The sequence below is a fragment of the Diaphorina citri genome, unplaced genomic scaffold, assembly GCF_000475195.1.
Source record: "Diaphorina citri unplaced genomic scaffold, Diaci psyllid genome assembly version 1.1 scaffold2120, whole genome shotgun sequence".
Lineage (NCBI taxonomy): Eukaryota > Metazoa > Arthropoda > Insecta > Hemiptera > Psyllidae > Diaphorina > Diaphorina citri.
This window is the reverse complement of record NW_007379545.1, coordinates 1-19168: the sequence shown is the minus strand read 5'-3', so window position 1 is coordinate 19168 and position 19168 is coordinate 1. Positions and strand designations below refer to the sequence as shown.

Here is a 19168-nt window from a genome sequence, read left to right as displayed (position 1 = left end):
TTGAATTGAATTAGTTAGTTACCCATAAAATTATTGATATAAATGAGTCCTTTTTAAACTGCTTTTTTTTTGAGAACTTGGAACACTATGAATAGAAAACAATTGATGATTGAATGATAACTCACTGTATCCAAATAGTTGTAATGTGTTATTTCACATTGATTTTCCAGAAAGTCCAAGTGATGTCCGGGGATGAGCATGACAATTCCCCCCCAGGCCCCACCATACATGAGTTAGACTCACCCGATTTCTTGGAGGACATTGACATTTTACAGGGGACCGATAATACGTTAACTTCACCACTCTCAGTGTAAGTAGTCCTCTTTAAGTTTTTATACTTTAACGCTCAAAAATACATACAAAGATCAAAGGAAAAGTTGATAATTATTATTTCCTTTAGGGCGCTTTGAAACTACGGATCGTTCGCGCCGATTTTTTTTTTTTTTTTCTTTTTAAAAAAGATTAGTTTATTCTTTATTGTGCAATAGACCTGTGTAGAATTATTATTTAGAAAATGTGTGAGAAATAATCTCATTATAAAAGTGCTATACCTTTGTACGTTCTATTTTCATGTTCCAGGGTGGAACAGATGCCCAGTCCGGAAAAGACAAACGTGGACGTAAATCTCCTGTCTTCAAACACTGAGAACAACCCTCTTCTGTTGGACCTGGTCAAAGATGTTATTACTGAAGAAGAAACTCTGGTGTCTTTGCCGCCCGAGCAAATTTTGCCCGCGGATATTAAGACCAAGACAGCAATGGTCCCCACTGTTACCACTAATATTAATAATAATAATAATACTACTAGTACGACTACGAAACGACCAAGAACCAAGAAGAGTGCCACGGGCAACAAGGAATCTTTAGGTACAAGATTTTTTTTTACTACTATCTCTAGAATACTCGCTGGGGACTTTTAACTGATATTGTGTCAGCTTTTTAGGCCACACACATTAACATTGATGATGAGCAATTGAGCATACAATCTGCTCATAGAAGATTTTACATCCTGATGGTCCAATAATCTAATTAGTCATATCTTCATTATCATAGGTAGGTAGGTAGGTATTTTTAGTTTTTATTTCCTATACCAATTCTCTCACAAGCACACTAAACATAGAGCTGAATCCTCCTCGTCTAAAACTTCAGCTGAACAGCTGAATTTGTGTCGACTGAGGAGGAAACAGCTCAGGTACATGGCATTTTCTTCTAAATCATTTTATAATTTCTTCAGACATTTCATTTCTGTATTCTTTACGAGCTTCTAGCTTCACACAAGATCTTGCAAGATTGGCATTCAAGTCATCTTTCAACTATGATTCACTTTCAATTTGAAAATTAAAATTCAAGTGTGAAGAGAAAAATTGTGCGAATAGGGAATAGTAATGCCAAATGAACGTCCATGAAATTAAAATCTCCAAAATGATCCCTCTTACCCAGAAGAGTAATTTAAAATCATCCTACTTCATGCTTTGGCTTTTAGTAATCAACTAATCATCTTTTCTCTACCTTTTCCACAGGAAATGCTGTGAATAACGTGTTTATTGATACTAAAGTTAAACTCGAACAGTCTAAAAACCTCAAGAATGGACAAGCAAAGTATCCATACGTAGCCACATCCGAGCAGAGTGACTTTGGTCTGAACAGAGGATCCGCTCAGATCATCGATGATTTATCCATGGGAGAGGATGAGAGTCTTCTACCTATCATGGATGTCAATCTAATTAAAGTGGAGAATTCATCTCCTAGAGATCAGGACAATTTGGACGAGGAAAATAGTTCTCCTCCCCAGCTTGGCTTTGATACTTTGAACTGGTGAGTGCTGACTTCGCAGTTTTTTACTTTCTATTACTCAAAATAAACCTCTCATCGACACCATAGAACAACAGGCCTTATCCCAATATGAAAAAATCATCCGCCTCCATAATAATACAACCTGAAATTTTTATTCAGACCAACCCTCCAAATTAAAAACTCAATCCGGTTTTATCCAAGAGGTCAAAAAGATCAAGAAAAGAAGCAAAATTCCTGCACAGAAAGAAAATCTCCTTGTAGCTGTTAATCCAACTGTCTCCTTTGAAATCGATTTCTTCCTACACCTTGAAGAAGATTTCAGAAAGCAAGACATAGCTCCATGGTGAAGTTAACGTATTATCGGTCCCCTGTAAAATGTCAATGTCCTCCAAGAAATCGGGTGAGTCTAACTCATGTATGGTGGGGCCTGGGGGGGAATTGTCATGCTCATCCCCGGACATCACTTGGACTTTCTGGAAAATCAATGTGAAATAACACATTACAACTATTTGGATACAGTGAGTTATCATTCAATCATCAATTGTTTTCTATTCATAGTGTTCCAAGTTCTCAAAAAAAAGCAGTTTAAAAAGGACTCATTTATATCAATAATTTTATGGGTAACTAACTAATTCAATTCAATTCAAAACTTACATCCATCATGGTAATTGAATCATAGTTGGAATCATCACTACAAAAACTGTCCGTATGTTCCCTTCGTCCTTTGATCATGGGAAGGTTCATTTTCTTTACACTTAGTCCATTTCGCGATGGCTGAACCAAGCTAACTAGGAAATTGATGAGCTGAAATTCAATAAAAAAAGTCAAATTTCTGTGTTAATTACTTCATTTTTTATTGTTAGCAGCTTCCTACAATCGCAACATAATATGTATAGTACTGTGTTAAATGGTGTTTGCACTCTCAGTTAGTTGATACAAAAGTTGATGTTTGATAAATTTGGGCGTTTGTCGATTCCCCCGAATTTTTGATTTGTTTCTATTTCCGGTGTTCTATTCCCCCGATGAAATATTTGGGTAGTCATGGACTGGATGTTCTATTCCCCCGATCTTGTGTGTACAGGTAGAAAATTAGAGTATGTCAATTCCCCCTCATAACTTTGATTTCGAATAGTAATGTTTTGAAGTTCATCTGGTAATCATGGCAGCAATTAATTTTGTGACTAGTCAACGCGGTAAAGAACTTTTAATTTATGATAGTTATAAGTATTACAAAAACAGTGAGTTGAAGTTTGGTGAAAAAAAGTGGCGATGTGTAGTGAAAAAATGCACTGCATTCATCAAAACTTTAATTATTAAACGAATGTATTTTAAATATGATTCTTTTAAATAAATTGATTATTTTCTTTTTTACTTTTTGAAAGAAAATGTTTTTCATTTTTTGTTCATCGGGGGAATAGAACTATACCTTTTTTTCTATCGGGGGAATAGAATCATACCCTTCTGGCTTCAAATTTTGCAATCGGGGGAATCGGTATGAAATCGGGGGAATTGAATGCTTTATCAAAGAGATCAATAATAATCGTTCCAATTGCTATGCAGTTTACGCTATGCAAAGGGAACATACAAAAGTTGAGAAAAATATTTCAATTTGTATTTTTTCCCCTAAAACAAAGGTATAACGCTTAAAAGAGAATGCAAATACTTTGCCATATACATATAACACTGGCCTGCAAAATGAAACGACCTGAGAGTTGCAAGCCAACTTTTAATCAATTCGGGGGTTTTCGAGATCGCTGAATCCGAATACGATAACCGTTTTTCTGGGTTGGCTCAAAAATCGCGTTTTTTACGCGTTTTTACGTTTTTTCGACCGTAGCTTTACGCTTAATTTTTTAATTATAGGAACACCCTGTATATGGCCTGAAAATGGACTAGATATATTTAAAATGTTGTGCTGAATCCGAATATGGAGCAGTTGTATTGTGACCTTGAACTAGTGTTTCTCAAAGTTGTCGCCACCGGGGCCCCTTCTTACGACTTCAATATTTCTGCGGCACAACTTTGAGAAGCACTAATTTAAAAGGTCACAATATAGCTGCTTAGGTTTTTGTTGACTGATATTATATCCTACATTCGACAAGCTACTCATATTAACCCTACCCAGCCTTAGTGGGGCCGGGACTAGCGTGCAGTACGCATATGGTCACCCATCCAGATAGCAACCATGCGCAACGTTGCTTAACTTCAGTGAACCATTGGGAATGGCTAAATTCAATGTTCCATAGCCGCTGACCGATTCAGGAGATAATTTATGAGTACAAGATATTATTATTATTATTATTATTATTATTATTATTATTATTATTATTATTATTATTATTATTATTATTATTATTATGTTAAGGCGGTCTCTTGTTGATCCCTTGTGTCCCGCGTCCATTTTAGTTTAGGACTATTGCACTGCCCCAAGATATCATTTACCTCCATACAGTACTGTGTCAGATTTCTGCCGCTGCGTGGAAAAAAAATCGTAGCTCCGGTACTATTGACCGCGGAGAGACCCGATTGGTCTCATTCGACGCAGAACTTGATTTTTTTGCCAATTTTTTTGAAGTGACCAGAATAGAAACTTTAGGCATGAAATGTGAAAAAAGTGACTTTTTGCTGTTTTTCCGACGGCTTTTCGTACATAGCCGGAGTTTGGTTAAGTTTATATGAAACCTAAGGCCATATTCGGATTCAGCACAACATTTTACATATACAAATCTAGTCCATTTTCAGGCCATATACAGGGTGTTCCTAGTCTGGCTGAGGGACTATAAACAGAGAGTAGATCAGCGTCTAGCTAGGGGACTATAAACAGGGAGTAGACTAGTCCAAATTTCCTCACGCTATATCAATAGCTAAGGTTGAGTGCGAAGGGCATCCCACTCGGAAAAGTTTGTTTGGCCAAAATCAGTTGGCCTCAAAGCGAAAATGCGAAGAAGGCGATGGGAAAAGGCTCTAATACTTCTATACGTTATGGATAACGTGTAGAATAACCATGATGTTTGCCAACCTCCGGAACGGAGACGGCACCTCAATCTAATACTTCTATACGTTATGGATAACGTGTAGAATAACCATGATGTTTGCCAACCTCCGGAACGGAGACGGCACCTCAAGAAGAAGAAGAAGAAGAAGAAGAAGAAGAAGAAGAAGAAGAAGAAGAAGAAGAAGAAGAAGAAGAAGAAGAAGAAGATACAGGGTGTTCCTAAAATAAAAAAATAAAAAATAAATAAAGTGTAAAGCTATGGTTGAAAAAACGTAAATATGCGTAAAAAAACGTGATTTTTGAACCAACCCAGAAAACGGTTATCATATTTGGATTCAGCGACCTTGAAAACCCCCGAATTGATTAAAAGTTGGCTTGCAACTCTCAGGTCATTTCATTTTGCAGGCCAGTGTAATTGATCTTACTAAGATACACTTTGACATTTCCCAACAGAGAGTTTGTTTTCTAATCATAATCTGATTCTCACCAATCAAAGCACCTGAAAAACAAAATCGCGAAAAACAGAAATCGTTAAATAAATAGAAGAGGCAGCCCGACCATAAGGAAAGAAAAAGACTTGGGAGCACTGAGAATTAAGAAGATATACACACATACAGAGTATGGTAACGTTTACGCGAGAAATTTTGATTAAACTGTTTTGTTACCGTTAGGCCATCATCTTCAATCATGGCTGGGCCATGATGGTCCAGAGAATTTAGCAGAGTTTTTCCCAAGAGATTCTCGGTCTGGAGATAAAACAGGAATATAACAGAACAGTCAATGCACTAATACAATATAGGAATGGTTTGTATCCTGATGTTGACAGGCCCCACCTTGAAAATACAACACCAATAGTTGGATAAACAATATGGGGATGGGTAGGGGTTGGGCTAAGGGATTTGTCGACTGATATATTATAACTTAAAAACATACGGGTATTATTAGATAAAATTGTAGATTTGTCTGTACATTGCTTAGAATCGAGAAATTTTAAGTTATGCTTGATATATCACACAAGTACCTTTGAAAAATATTTATAAGTATTAAAAAATAAAAAATTCTTGACTTTCAGTTTTACAGATTTCATATATTTTATCGATACGCGTACTTCGGGTGTTACCCCATTCTCAAGATGATATAAATATCATATCGGTAAAATATATGACATCTGTAAAACTTAAAGTCAAGAGTTTTTTCATTTTTTAATAGTGTAAAGTTTTACCAAGTGTAATTTTGGTCTTATTATAATATATTATAACTAGTAGTTGACCCGTCCTTGGTACGGGACCAGAGAAAAGAGACAGAAGATGTGTGTGTGCGTGGGCGCGCGCGCGCGTGTGTGTGTGTGTGTGTGTGTGTGCGCGCGCGCGGTCCCCTACAAAGGACAACTAAAATAAGTCTAGTTCCAGAATAATCGAATACAAAATTACAAATGAATAATCGCTCCTCTGTTGGAAAGTCTAATGCTCCAGGAGTTGTCAACACTCGAGTTAAATAAAATACCCTATTTGGGCAGTCGAATCGATTTAATTTATTAGAAGCTGAAGTCAAATCTATGTACACTCGTATCAATACCTGAGGAATCCAAGTACTCCAATATTTAAATTTGGCTCTGGATTTCAACATGAATCATTAGTGGGACCTATCTGAAGCAAAAATCGCCGATCAAAATGAATTTCCCATTTTTGTTCCTACCCCTATTGGCGGACGAACATGGAATAATTAGAAACTGAATAGGCCATAACTTCGGTCCTAGTTGTCGGATCGTACTCAACCAATGAACTACGTTTTTTAATACCTTTAATATGATGTGTCACAAGTGCGAAGTCGCGAACCGCGAAGATAAAAACAACACTAGCGCCACTAGCGGGATCCTGACGCGTAAAACTGTGCGGTCTAGGCAGACGTCATGAAGGCTCTGTGTTAAGTTACCACATCATTTTCCACTTGCCAAGAACATCTCAGAATGGCCTATCTCAGCCCTGTTCATAACCACGGCCTGAGGCTGTGTTTATGTACTGGGCTAGGATGAGCTCGGACGACGTGAGATAGCTGTCCCGGCGGCAATTTAAACTTTATATGAAAAAAATTGACCCCCCCCCCCAAAAAAAAAATATGAAATAGGTGTCGGCGTTTTTTGCAGTTCTTGAGAAACCCACCCCTATATACATATAAATGCGATTTTAATTTATTACATATTACCTTGAAGTAAATAAGAGGTAAAACAAACACAACAGTGTACAAAATAGGAAAACCTAAAAACTACAAACCTTATTGACTATCTGCTGTTGCTTCATGTGTTTCTGACGCAGAATAGATAGCTCCCTCCAGAGAGCCTCGTTTTCCTGTTTCATCGAGGAGAGTTTATTGTCAAATGATTCCTGGCGGCCTTTCATGTTTTTTACATCGTACACAATTTTATTAACGACGTCCGTCCGAGAAAGATTTGACTCGCGCAGATTTTGATCTTTGGTTATCTGAAAACAAAACAAAGAGAACAATTAATAAATAATTTATCAAAACATTAGAAGACTTACTTTGCACGTCTGGCCTGTGTAAGGTATGAGATTGTAAAATATCCTTTCACACTAAAAATAAGAGTACCTACTATATTCTTGATACCTATAATGATCTAATGAATTACTGATTTATTTTAACATGTAATCTTTCATGTTATTAAGAAGATTTCGCATAGGTTCTTCCCATGTCGATATATGTAGATGCAAAACGATCAAAAACCGAAGTACGATAACCGAAGCGAACCTAGCAGACATTCAAGTACCTAATCGTACCTTTTCTTGTTCAACGGTGTTTTGACCTAATGAGTATATACCTACATTAAATTTAATTAATATATCGTCGGCCCAAACACGAAGAGGCGTAGGTGTAAGAATCACAATTTTGAGTTATCATGTGTATCGGATGTAAAAAAAACGTCCCCCATCACAAACACGAAGAGGCGTAAGTGTATCTTAAACCGTTGAATATTTACATTGATTTACGTAAGTACAAGTTTTTCTACAAAAATCCCAATTATCAATACAGTCGAACCTGTCTAAGTGGGAATCCAAGGGACCGACAATTTTTTCCCACTAATCCAGGTTTCCCAGTTAAAAAAGTGTCCTACTTAGAGAGGTTGCCATCAAGGGGCCACAATTTTTTTCCCAGTTATCCAGGTTTCCCACTTAGACAGGTTCGACTGTACTTACCAAAAATCTGCTGGAAAAACATACATAGCATGCTTTAAAAATGTTTTAACGAATAGGTAAACATGGACTTTGTGAAGATTGTGCAGTAGAAAGGGCTTAAAAAATAAATAATTTAAAAAACTCATTTCGGCCCTCCTGAAAAATGTGATTTTCGCACTTACGCCTCTCGTGTTTTGGACGATATACCTACCAGGGTCGTATTTAGGGGTCCGGCCACCCCCCTCCTCTACCTTCATGCTTTTTGTTTGCTTTGTAATTTGCTTGTTTTTAATAGCTAATATAAATGAAAAGTATAATATAAACGTGCAAACTAAATATAAAAAGTAGAAAATGAATTCAGATTGTACAAGTTGCGGAAAAAAAATCAAAATTTCGAATTTCCCGCCAACTCTATACGCTTAAAGGTCGACGATGGCCTAGCTCAGCCCAGTACATAAACACAGCCTAAGTTACCACTCCAATGCAAAACTGTAGAAACAATATCCTATCTCACCTCGTCCGAGCTCATCTCAGCCCTGTACATAAACATAGCCTGAGTGATCAGAGAGGCATAATGAAATATCATATCCGTGTAATGTAAGTACCTACTAGTAACTAGAAAGTGACTAGTATAGTACAATATGAAGGCGATATGAATATCACAAGACTTTCTAGTAACTAGAACTAGAAAGTCGTGTGATATTCATATCGGCTTTTTTCCGTACATAATAATCAGAATTCCTTACCACTTTAACTTATCCGTACGTTTAGGTTGCATGACTGAAAAATATAAATATCAGCTGATTTTTATTTATCAACCAACAAAACAACACAACATTCAGATGAGACATTCAAAATGTCCACTTCTCACTCTTTTTCTCAAGTAGAAATAAAGAAAGTAATAAAAAACTAGTAAAAAAAAAAAAAAAGGAATAAAGTATCTTTAAATGACAAACCCTTTCAATCGTTAACACTAAAACCCCAGTGAGAGTTCTCCAAAGTTAACAAATATTAACAATTGGTGTACTTATCATGTGTTAAATAAAATAGGGTCACTTGATTAAGAAATACTAGGAACTATCAAAATGAATAATACTCAAGAAGACCAAAGTGAACTGTGCAATATACTTTTAAAATGGTTGCAAACATTCACCTTAGTAGCCCCTCATCAATCATTAGCTGACATAACAGATGGGGTGGCTATGGCTCAAGCACTACATCAAATAGCACCCGAGTGGTTTAGTGAGATGTGGCTTGCTAAGATCAAGACAGACATTGGAGCTAACAACTGGAGACTGAAAATAAGCAACTTAAAGAAAATCAATGAAGGTATTGTTGATTACTTCCAAGAATACTTTGATCAAGCATTGGGAGAGTTTGGTAAAGTTGATGTTCACAAGATAGTTGAGAATATTGATGCCAAGGAACTTGCACGACTTATGCAATTAATTCTAGGTTGTGCCATAAACTGTAATAGGAAACAGAACTACATCACAAAGATTATGGAGCTGGAAGAATCTGTACAGCAAGTCATCATGCAATCTATACAAGAATTAGAAAATCTCCATGGAAGTACACATAGCTTAAATATGAGTCTCGATCCTCAAGTGCAAAACCTGGTTGCTGAGTTGCAGACTGTCATTGATGCTAGGGATCAAATGGCACAGAGATGTATGGAGCTGGACATGCAAGTGAGTATGCTTCAAGAAGAAAAGTCATGTTTAGTTGAAGAAAAAAGAAGATTAGAAGAGCGCTTTCAAGAAAACTTTGTAGAACCAACTAACAAGGGTAACAGTTCCATGAGACGTCAGATGGATGCACTAAAAGAGGAACTATTCAAAGCTGAATCTGCTAGAGATGATTATCGAATCAAACTTGAAATACAATCAAAGCAAATGGAAGATTTGGAGCTGAAACTTAACAGTCTAGAAGAAACAGCTGGTGAGGCCAGATATTTAAAAGATGAAGTTGACATCCTCAGAGAAACTGCTGAAAAAGTTGAGAAATATGAAGGTATTATTGAGACATATAAGAAAAAAGCTGAAGAGCTAGTTGACTTGAAAAAACAGGTGAAACAGTTAGAATCCAAAAATCTTTCGTATATTCAGCAAACTCTTGATTTGGAAGAAGAATTGAAAAAGAATGGTAATTGGAAGTCTCAAGTAGACATGTACAAGAAACAGATGAGTGAACTGTATAATCAATTTAATGAGGAAACAAAAAGAGCAGACAAGTCAGAGTTTGAAAATAAAAAATTACAAGAAAAGGTGACAAGTTTACAAAGGGAAAAAGAGAAGTTAATCGTTGAAAGAGACTCATTAAAGGAAACAAACGAGGAACTAAAGTGTTGTCAACTTCAGCAAAGTAAATCAGCTGAGCTTAACACCTTGGGAGAAAACTTGGACCTTTCAGAAGATAGTGTGCCCATCACAGAATTGAGACAAAAATTAGTTCGTCTGACACATGAGAATAATATGTTGCAAATGAATCAGAAAGATGATATTGAAGGCAAACTAAATATTGTGAATGCCAAACTGGATGATGTAACTCAACAAGTCAAGATGAAGACTTTAGAAAACAGAAAAGCAAACCAAAGGATTTTGGAGCTGGAAGCAGAACTAAAAGAGAGGGTGACAGAAGATGCAGCTGGTATGAAAGTGAAGATTTTCGAGCTGCAAAATGAAATTAAAAACCTCAAAGAACAGATCAACCATCAGCAAGAGGAACACTTGGAACAAGGTAAACTTATTGAAAAGCTGCAAGACTCAATTACACAAAAGGATTCAGAGATACAAGATTATGAAGAGAAAAACAGAAAGTATATTGAAAAAGCCAACAGTGCTTTCAAACTTTTAGATCCAACTGTGCAAAATGTAGCAGCATTGAATGAACTTAAGAACTTGCGCAAGAAAAATGATGACAAAGATAAAATGCTTGATGACTTGGAAAAAACTTTGGAGAAAAAAGAACAACAAGAGAAACTCATAGCAACAGCTTTCTATAATTTGGCTTTGCAGAAACAAAGACAAACTGCTGACAACAGACTTGCTAGCATAACCTTCTCTCAGCAACCCCAATCATTTTTGACTAAACAAAGACAAGCTTCTAGGAGAAATGTAAGACCCGTGGCACCATCATGATACTTGTTTTTGTAGAAACGTCATTATTTAATTCACAGATACATGTACAGGGTGTAATTTAAGTCACTTCAAAAACTCAAATAAAAATCCTTCATTAAAATATCACATATTGCTAAGTAAATGAAAATACAATTCATTATCAGTGACATGAGGTTTGTTCTTGGAACAGCTGGCTTTCTCCTCTCCTGATGAGAAGACCTTGGCAGTTACAGTTTCCTCTACCAAACCCCTTGGCCCGACCACTCACTATCAGGTGTATTAGGTAGACCTGACAGGTACACCTGATAGTGAGTGGCTGGCCTTACATATTAGTTCCCATTATTGTCTTGTTAACTGTCCGTCCTTTTTGGAAAGACTTTGTTTTTACCATGTTTCAATTTCAACATTGTCCACTGTTAGAATGATGAATAATAAATAAATAAATAAATAAAATGTCTTTCTTTGTGTTACTATATCACAACTTTGGTGCTCACTGCAGCATTGTAGGATTTTTCCAAATACATATATATCGCAATAATCCAGCTCCCAATTACCTACCATTTATGGCACCGGTCGCTATGCGCATTTATATTACATAGCTACTCATTTTCCTCACGAGGCTGAGTGGGCCCCGTAACGGCCAGTCACAGAATCAATCCTTTGCAGATACAAATTTCTTGACCCCGCCGGGAATCGAACCCGGGTCTCCCGCGTGCAAGGCGAGTGCAGTGACCACTACGCCAATCTTGACCCCGCCGGGAATCGAACCCGGGTCTTCCGCGTGCAAGGCGAGCGCAGTGACCACTACGCCATGGGAGCTGATAGAATGATGAATAAATGAAGAACCCTCAGCGTGTGTTTATGTACTGGGCTGAGATAGGCCATTCTCGGCCTTTCTTGGCGTGTGGAAAATGATGTGGTAACTTAACACAGAGCCTTCATGAGCGTGTAAAGTTGGCGGGAAATTCGAAATTTTGTTTTTTTTTCCGCAACTTGTAAAATCTGAATTCATTTTTTACTTTTTATCTCTAGTTTGCACGTTTATATTATACTTTTCATTTAAATTAGATATTACAAACAAGCGAAGTAAACAAAAATAAATATAAAATAAATTTTAAAAATTGCCGCCGGGACAGAGGGTTAGAAAAAATGCCCAACAATGCCACGCTATCCTTGCTTAAGTTACCACTTCAATGCAAAACTGTAGAAACAATATCCTATCTCACCTCGTCCGAGCTCATCTCAGCCCAGTACATAAACACAGCCTCAGGCCGTGTTTATCGATTTGAAAAGTGTCTTTCGTTTTGGTCCCAAACGCTCCCTCTATAGTCGTATTTTTTTATGCAAATAAAACCAATAAAACGAATAATTTCCATTTTTTTATGTGAATGTGAATGGCTAGCCTTAGGCCAGCCATCCACTCTCAGGTGCACTGATCAGGTCCGCCTGTTCGTCCGCTAGGTAGCGCCAGTATGCAAGCGCGCTAGCCGAGGAGCAGAAAGAACTGCGCAGAAACGTATGCGCACAAACACATTAATAGATAAGAAAGGGGTTGTCTGATAACAGAGGGGTTATGATCTGATGTTATCTGATAAGAGAGGGGGTAGACCTACATGTACTCCGTTAGATAAGTAGGAACGTACCTATAGGTATAGTACCTTCTTTATTCTGTTGCCTAAGATTAGGAAGTCTCATTATGCCAACAGTTTTAGGTAGGTATGTACATAAATGGAACTGCTATTTGATAAGTAGGTAAGTGCATGATGTGCTGGGTATACTGTATCTGTTATCTGATAAGAAAGGGGTTACCTATCTGATGAATTGTCTGATATTAGAATCAAATGTTATCTGATAAGAAAGGGGGTAGACCTACATGTACTCCGTTAGGCAAGTAGGTACGTTCCTACAAGTACTTTATTTATTCTGTTGCCTAAGATTAGGAAGTCTCATTATGCCAACAGTTTTAGGTAGGTATGTACATAAATGGAACTGCTATTTGATAAGTAGGTTATTCTTGAAATTTGAAATCTTGAAACTTGAATAGCCGTGTCAACACTTGTGTGAGATACAAATCAATTAATTACATTCTAATTGTTAATCTTTTTTTTTTTTAACAAATCATTTGAAGTTTAGTTGCTTATATTTACTTGCTAGCACACTCTTGCGGACTATTTAGTCGAAAGCTCCTTTAAATGTGACCCAAAGTCGGCCAAAAATTTCGAATTTCTTGAATAACTCGCGAACGGCTGGCTTTAGGAAATTTTAACCCTACAACTACCGCCATAAAAATGTGAACTTGTGTACAAACGGAACGGCTAAAAAAAAAAAAACAACGGAAAAAATTCCGAGTTATTATTATTATTAAACCATTAGACCAATCTTTAACTTTTCAAAGATATTGTGCGACACGATACATACAATGATTTCCTATCGTCGCGTCGTATAAACAAACACGCGCGGGTCTTCCTCGGGAAACAACTTTAAGGGAAAAAATATAATAATGGACCCTTATACAGGGTGCGCCAGAAAAACACTGACAACGGCTCAGGGTAGGTAGATCTCATCATTTCCAACAAGGTTCTGTGGGTCATTTTCCTAACTTCGGCTTCTATTCCGAGAGAAGTCCGAAAAAATCACTTGCACAAAAAGCTCACCCTGAGACTGGTGAGCTTTTTGAGCACGGGCTTCTGTTCAGAGCAAAAAGAAGAAGAAGCACTTGCACAAAAAGCTCACCCTGAGACTGGTGAGCTTTTTGAGCACGGGCTTCTGTTCAGAGCAAAAAGAAGAAGAAGAGCACCACTATTTTCGTGATCCTGGTAAAAAGACCTTTAATTTGATATATAGGTCGACCCGGTTTGGATAAGTCCTTCTATGGGGACAGGACAGACTGACTGACGGACTGACAGACACCGAAGCGAATACAATAGTCCGTCCCTTATACCTTTTTTATTACTATTGTAATAATGAAGGAAGGACGGACTAAAAATGAATATTTGTTTGTTTGTGTGTTTGTTCGAACTTTATGCCTGGCTAAACCGCTCATCCGATTGCTATGTGAAACTTTGTGAACTTATTGCTTGCACTCCCGTGAAGGTTATAGGCTATTTTCCGGTTCGTTTTTGTTAAGCTACGCAGAGCAAGACCACTAAATGGATGAGATAAAACGACATGATATTTAGTGTTTTAGAAGGAATATTGAGATATTTTTAGGGTTCTATTTTGGCGCTAAATACTGATAACTAGGTGTTATCAGTATTTAGGGCCACTCATGCTCAGACCGTCTTAATAACGTGTGTGGCGGAAACACGTTAAGACTATGTGACAGACCATGCTCTCACAGACCTAGGTCTTAGCGTAAGTGGTTATAGCCTGAGAGATACCTACCTTTAAATCCTCCAGAAATACACACATAGGTATGGGTAGATATGTAGGTACCTATACATATATCATCATGACATCCAGTTATCACATAGGTACTGTAATCCAAAGGATATTAGGTAGCTACCTTCACAACGAGAAATTGGGAACCTAACAGAATATAAATGCACGTTGAATAAATGGAATTAGAATAGGGAGGGAAAAAGTTGGCAAAAGACAATAAATCGACATAGGTACAGCTTTAAAAACATTTTGTCACATAATATTTATCTTTTTATGGAAAAAGCTCAGTTGTGCTTCGTTTCGCCAAGATAAGAAAATACCTACAGCTAGTCTTATGGCCGCCCCTCACGCTCAGACCTACTGACACAGACCGAGGTCTGTGTCAGGAGGTCTGAGGGTGAGTGGAGGGCATCAGACCATGGAATTTACAGCCTGATGGATTGATGATCGAAGAGGTACCAACCTCCTATCTACATATTTTCTTGAACTAGTTTTGAATTTGGCAAGCTTTTTTGCGGGTATCCACACAAATGTTTTCGTACGGAAGTTTGTGTTTTATGTGATAGATAATTTCCATTGAAAAAATTCCATTCCATCCATTCTCTTCTTTTCCTCCTGTTCTAAATTTTTAATAAACCAACCGTCAGATTTATTTGAAAGTTTTTTTTTCTCCTGTTATCTCTTTCTTGTGTTTTCAGACCGAGTTCCAATGAGATTTGGAGAAAGATAAATCTACAAACCGCATTAAAATCCTTCCCAATAAATTCTGTAAAAAAACGTTGGGAAATATGCTGCCCTACTGAATGTGAGCTTCTTTCCAACCCCTTCCATTTTCATCTATCAGGAAATTTATCTTTCAATCTCTATGAAAGCGTTTTTCCATTGCGAAAATAGAGTTCCATTTAAACTACTGCAATAGATGCATTCCTATTTATTTTTAGATATCCTACATTTAAGGATTTTGTCTCCAAATATTGTAATAATAATAATAGACTCTTGAGTGGAAGGCAACCACTAGGCGAGGTTAACGCCTTAGGCGTTCTCTACCACCTAACCCTTAGAGCTCCATTATTATGTGGTCAAATTCTCAAATAAATGAGGATAAAATTCCATACCTCGGCTGGGATCGAACCCACGCCCTCCTGTTTACCAGGCGAGCGTCTTGACCACTACGCTACCGAGGCACATTAAGCAATTCCAGCATAATCGGAGAACTCGTACTGATTTCTTTTCCTCCTTGAGGCACAATAAGGAAGATTATTCCTTCAGTATCACATCGAGCAAAGTTGATTCATTTCCTCCTTCGCTTGCTGGGGGAAGGAGTATCGTCAGTGCTGGGACACAGGGGAGTATTTACCTCGAGGGCAGAGGTAGCGGGAGATGCAGAAGTAGTCCAAGGCTGAGGAGAACATACAGCGCTGGGGAACATATCCGAGAAGTCGATATTGGGCGCGTATGTGATGAGCTCATTGCCTACGACGTCTTCTGGAAAAATAACAGGTGAATACTTTTAAATAGTTTTCCAGGAGGTGTAAGCTTTTGTAAAAATTAAGTCAGATGGGGATAAGAAATAGAATGTTTTGTTGGATTTCCGAGTTATTATAATTACCTATTACATACAAATAGTAATTAGGTACAACATTATTACAAGAAGCAAGCTTCCACTGCACTCTCTCTCTCTCTCTCTCTCTCTCTCTGAAACACATTTTAACTCACGATGTTTGATAAGACTCAGACCTTCCTATAGGACCATCCAATGACAACGTGGGTGACTTATACAAGGGAACGCATGGGTTGCCACTAGGGTTGGGAGGGCTCGAGCTCAGACTGCAATGCAAGTCCAGTTCACCAGGAGACGGGGTCTCTGCAAAACTAAATACAGAAGTGAGAGAACGGGGGGGGTTAATAGGGAATATAATCTTATTCTACAAAATAATTTCTTCATAAGTAAATTGAAAAGGTAGAAGCAGTTATGTCCAAGTAATTTTGTGGGTGAATGTATTTTCCATCTTACCAACCTCAGTGGAGTCAGTGGTATGTTAGCACGGTACGCGTACTAGAGGACACAACAAATATGGTTTTTAATCATATGTGCAACAATTTTGCTGGCCAGAATGTTCATTAAGGTTTATTTTTATGGCCTTTCTTGTTTGAAGAGCTTTCCGTAAGAATTCTGCTATCCTGGAAAATCTTGTTTTTCTTCTTCTAGTGAGAGATTATGAAAAATTCCTTGATGGAGAATGGTGGGCGTGCCGAGTGACCTAGGAATGCTTTAAGTTTCAAACATGTTAGAACTAGAAATTCATCAATACTTTTAGTCTTTATATTTTTAAAATATGTATTCATAAAAATAAGTATAGCATCAGTTGATCAGTTCTAAGCTAAACTGGCCCCTGATTCATATTGGAATACATGTATATGTCCATGGAATTTACCTTCGATGGGAGTATTCAAAACCATACAATTAATTCTCGCTTTTTTATGTGAAATGCTTTAAATAAAGGTTTTATTTATTATCTCCCCTTGCCTTATCATAGAAAAATTCTCTCATTACTTTAGTAATAGAAAGTATGTATGTATGTACAATGTTGCAAATGTCGGGATCATTGACCATTAGGGCATTTTTCCTCTCGCATCCCAATATTTCCCTACAATGTCATTGCTGGCTTCCAAAGCAGGACAGAAGTTTAGGTGTGAGGAGTTCATAAGGGCATTCAAGGAACATAAAGGACAGATAGAAGAGTCTTTGATGTTGATTTTGTGGAGGTGTTGAGCCAGACAGTCGTGCCCAGTGAGCAATCTAAAATGAGCGACAGCAGCTTTTCTAGGGAGATTTGGTATTATATTGGGGTTTTGAACCAAAGGCTGCCATTTTTTCCCTTCTCCTTCCGATTTTATCCACGAGTCGTATTTTTCTTTGAAAGTTGTTATTAGTCTTTTAACTGAATCATAAGGGATATTCTGAGGTGATGTGCTATTTATTTTTGTCCCCTTCTTACCTAGGTAATCTGCGGTTTCATTGATATTTCTTCTGGATGTAAAGTTGCTTTATTGTTCTTCTTATATCTCTGATTTCTTCACTGGGGTCTTCATTGTTGTTAACTATAGCTTGGATGGCAGCTTTTGAATCTGACAAGATTACAGGATTTTCAAACTGATTTGTTCGATAGAGGATTTGTTCGCAGGGCAATTTTTATGGCAGCAATGTCACCAACGAAGTTTGTAGTAAACCGCCCGAGCTTTTTGTAGAACAAGAAAAGTTTGCAAAAAATGCCTGCACCATCAGCGGGATTTATGAAGAAGAAGAAAAAAAAAGATTTCTCCAGATCAAGAGAAATACATTATATGCAAAACATCTAAAAAAGGATTTTCTATTGCCTAAGGGATTTTTTTTTTTTTTTTTAGTTTAGAAACAAGGTATGTACCTACTATCTTAATAAATAAAATTAGAGAACCTTTTGTAAATTTCATAATAACATTATACTAACCAGATCCATTATTCCCGGGAAAAGAATTGGAATTCTCATTTTTGAATGGCGGTAACAATGGCTCCGTGGTTTCAAATAACTGAAATCAAATCCAAAGAAAGGAATGTAAGATGATTTTTTAGGGTGTTTTACTATAAATAAGACCCGATTATGTACATGTTGTGGAATTGGTGAAACTGGATTTCTGAATATTGTAGACCAATATTTTTGAAAGTTCGCTTGAGGCGCTCTAATTCATTTTGCTCATTTTAGCATTCACCAACAGGAGAAAAAAGTGTAGAAAATATTAGAGGGTACCTCGAAAATTAACTCGCGACAAACATACTTTGGCCATCAGGTACATACTTTCGCTTGGGGCGCTAAAGATTTGAACTTCAAACAGACTGCGTTTCTGAAAGATTGTAGACCAATATAAAAAAAATGACTGCGGCGCAGTTTATTTTTAATGAATGTAATGATTCCATGTACCTAAATCTTAGGGCTTGGGAGCTCAAGCTCATAAAGTTTTTCTGGTGCAAATTGGGGGCTCAAAACCCAAGATCGGAAAGAAAAAGTTTGAGGAGTAATTGACTTTGAACAGACTTGGGAACATTATTAAAAAATTCTAACGCATCAGCATCACCGTTACTTACTTACTTACACCGTTAGTAGAGCTAAATTCCCGGTGTGGTTGGGTATTTCGTATAAAAGTTAAAGTTACAGGTACCTCTGATGTGATTTTTGGTAATTTTGCAACGGGGTAAAAGTGAGTGTTATTTGTTCATGCCCATAAAATCATATGTGTTTATCTGATCGGCCTCCGGCCGCTGGCAAAGCTAGCTACGTTATACTTATAAAGAACAAATGTATTTCGGCCTTCGGCCGCTGCTTTGGGTAATAGATCTGTGGGTAATGCGGCCTCCGGCCGCTGGCAAAGCCGGCCATGTAAGCTGAGTTAAAAATAAATATAATACATGTAAGCTGAGTTAAAAATATAAAAATAGCTGAGTTATAGTTATAGGCTACTTTCCGGTTCGTTTTTGTTAAGCTACGCCGAGCAAGACCACTAAATGGATGAGTGACATGAACGGCCATGCCTTAAGGATTTACTCCGGAGCGAAGTGACAAGTTTCGGCTAGTCTAATATATAACAAGCTGGGTCCGTCCCTCCGGGAATTTTTTAGCCCGTAGTTTATTTGATCGTGATTAGAGAAAATCAGTACCT

At 37.4% G+C, this 19168-nt stretch overlaps 3 protein-coding genes and 1 long non-coding RNA gene across 4 annotated transcripts; 2 read left to right on the top strand and 2 right to left on the bottom strand.

Moving 5' to 3' along the window:
* The first annotated feature begins 176 nt into the window (after positions 1-176).
* On the top strand, positions 177-2129 carry LOC108253559. Its single transcript, XM_017447743.2, has 3 exons — positions 177-310; positions 580-866; positions 1520-2129. Exons 1-3 carry the CDS (start codon positions 183-185, stop codon positions 1816-1818), a joined length of 714 nt encoding a protein of 237 aa, XP_017303232.1. The 5' UTR covers positions 177-182; the 3' UTR covers positions 1819-2129.
* Positions 2093-8206, bottom strand: LOC103518215 (heat shock factor protein-like). The gene is made up of 5 exons (XM_026830094.1): positions 8188-8206; positions 7059-7265; positions 5454-5534; positions 2448-2597; positions 2093-2266 (listed from the first exon to the last, which is right to left on the bottom strand). Exons 2-5 carry the CDS (start codon positions 7182-7184, stop codon positions 2093-2095), a joined length of 531 nt encoding a protein of 176 aa, XP_026685895.1. The 5' UTR covers positions 7185-7265; positions 8188-8206.
* A 610-nt stretch (positions 8207-8816) lies between these two features.
* On the top strand, positions 8817-11573 carry LOC103518214 (protein Hook homolog 3). Its single transcript, XM_008483274.3, has one exon. The coding sequence runs from the start codon at positions 9062-9064 to the stop codon at positions 11114-11116; it is 2055 nt and encodes a 684-aa protein (XP_008481496.1). The 5' UTR covers positions 8817-9061; the 3' UTR covers positions 11117-11573.
* Positions 11574-15551: 3978 nt separating this feature from the next.
* LOC113471158 lies at positions 15552-19162 on the bottom strand. The gene is made up of 2 exons (XR_003393963.1): positions 17965-19162; positions 15552-15961 (listed from the first exon to the last, which is right to left on the bottom strand). It is a non-coding gene; the product is annotated as an uncharacterized LOC113471158 (long non-coding RNA).
* Between the last annotated feature and the right edge of the window lie 6 nt (positions 19163-19168).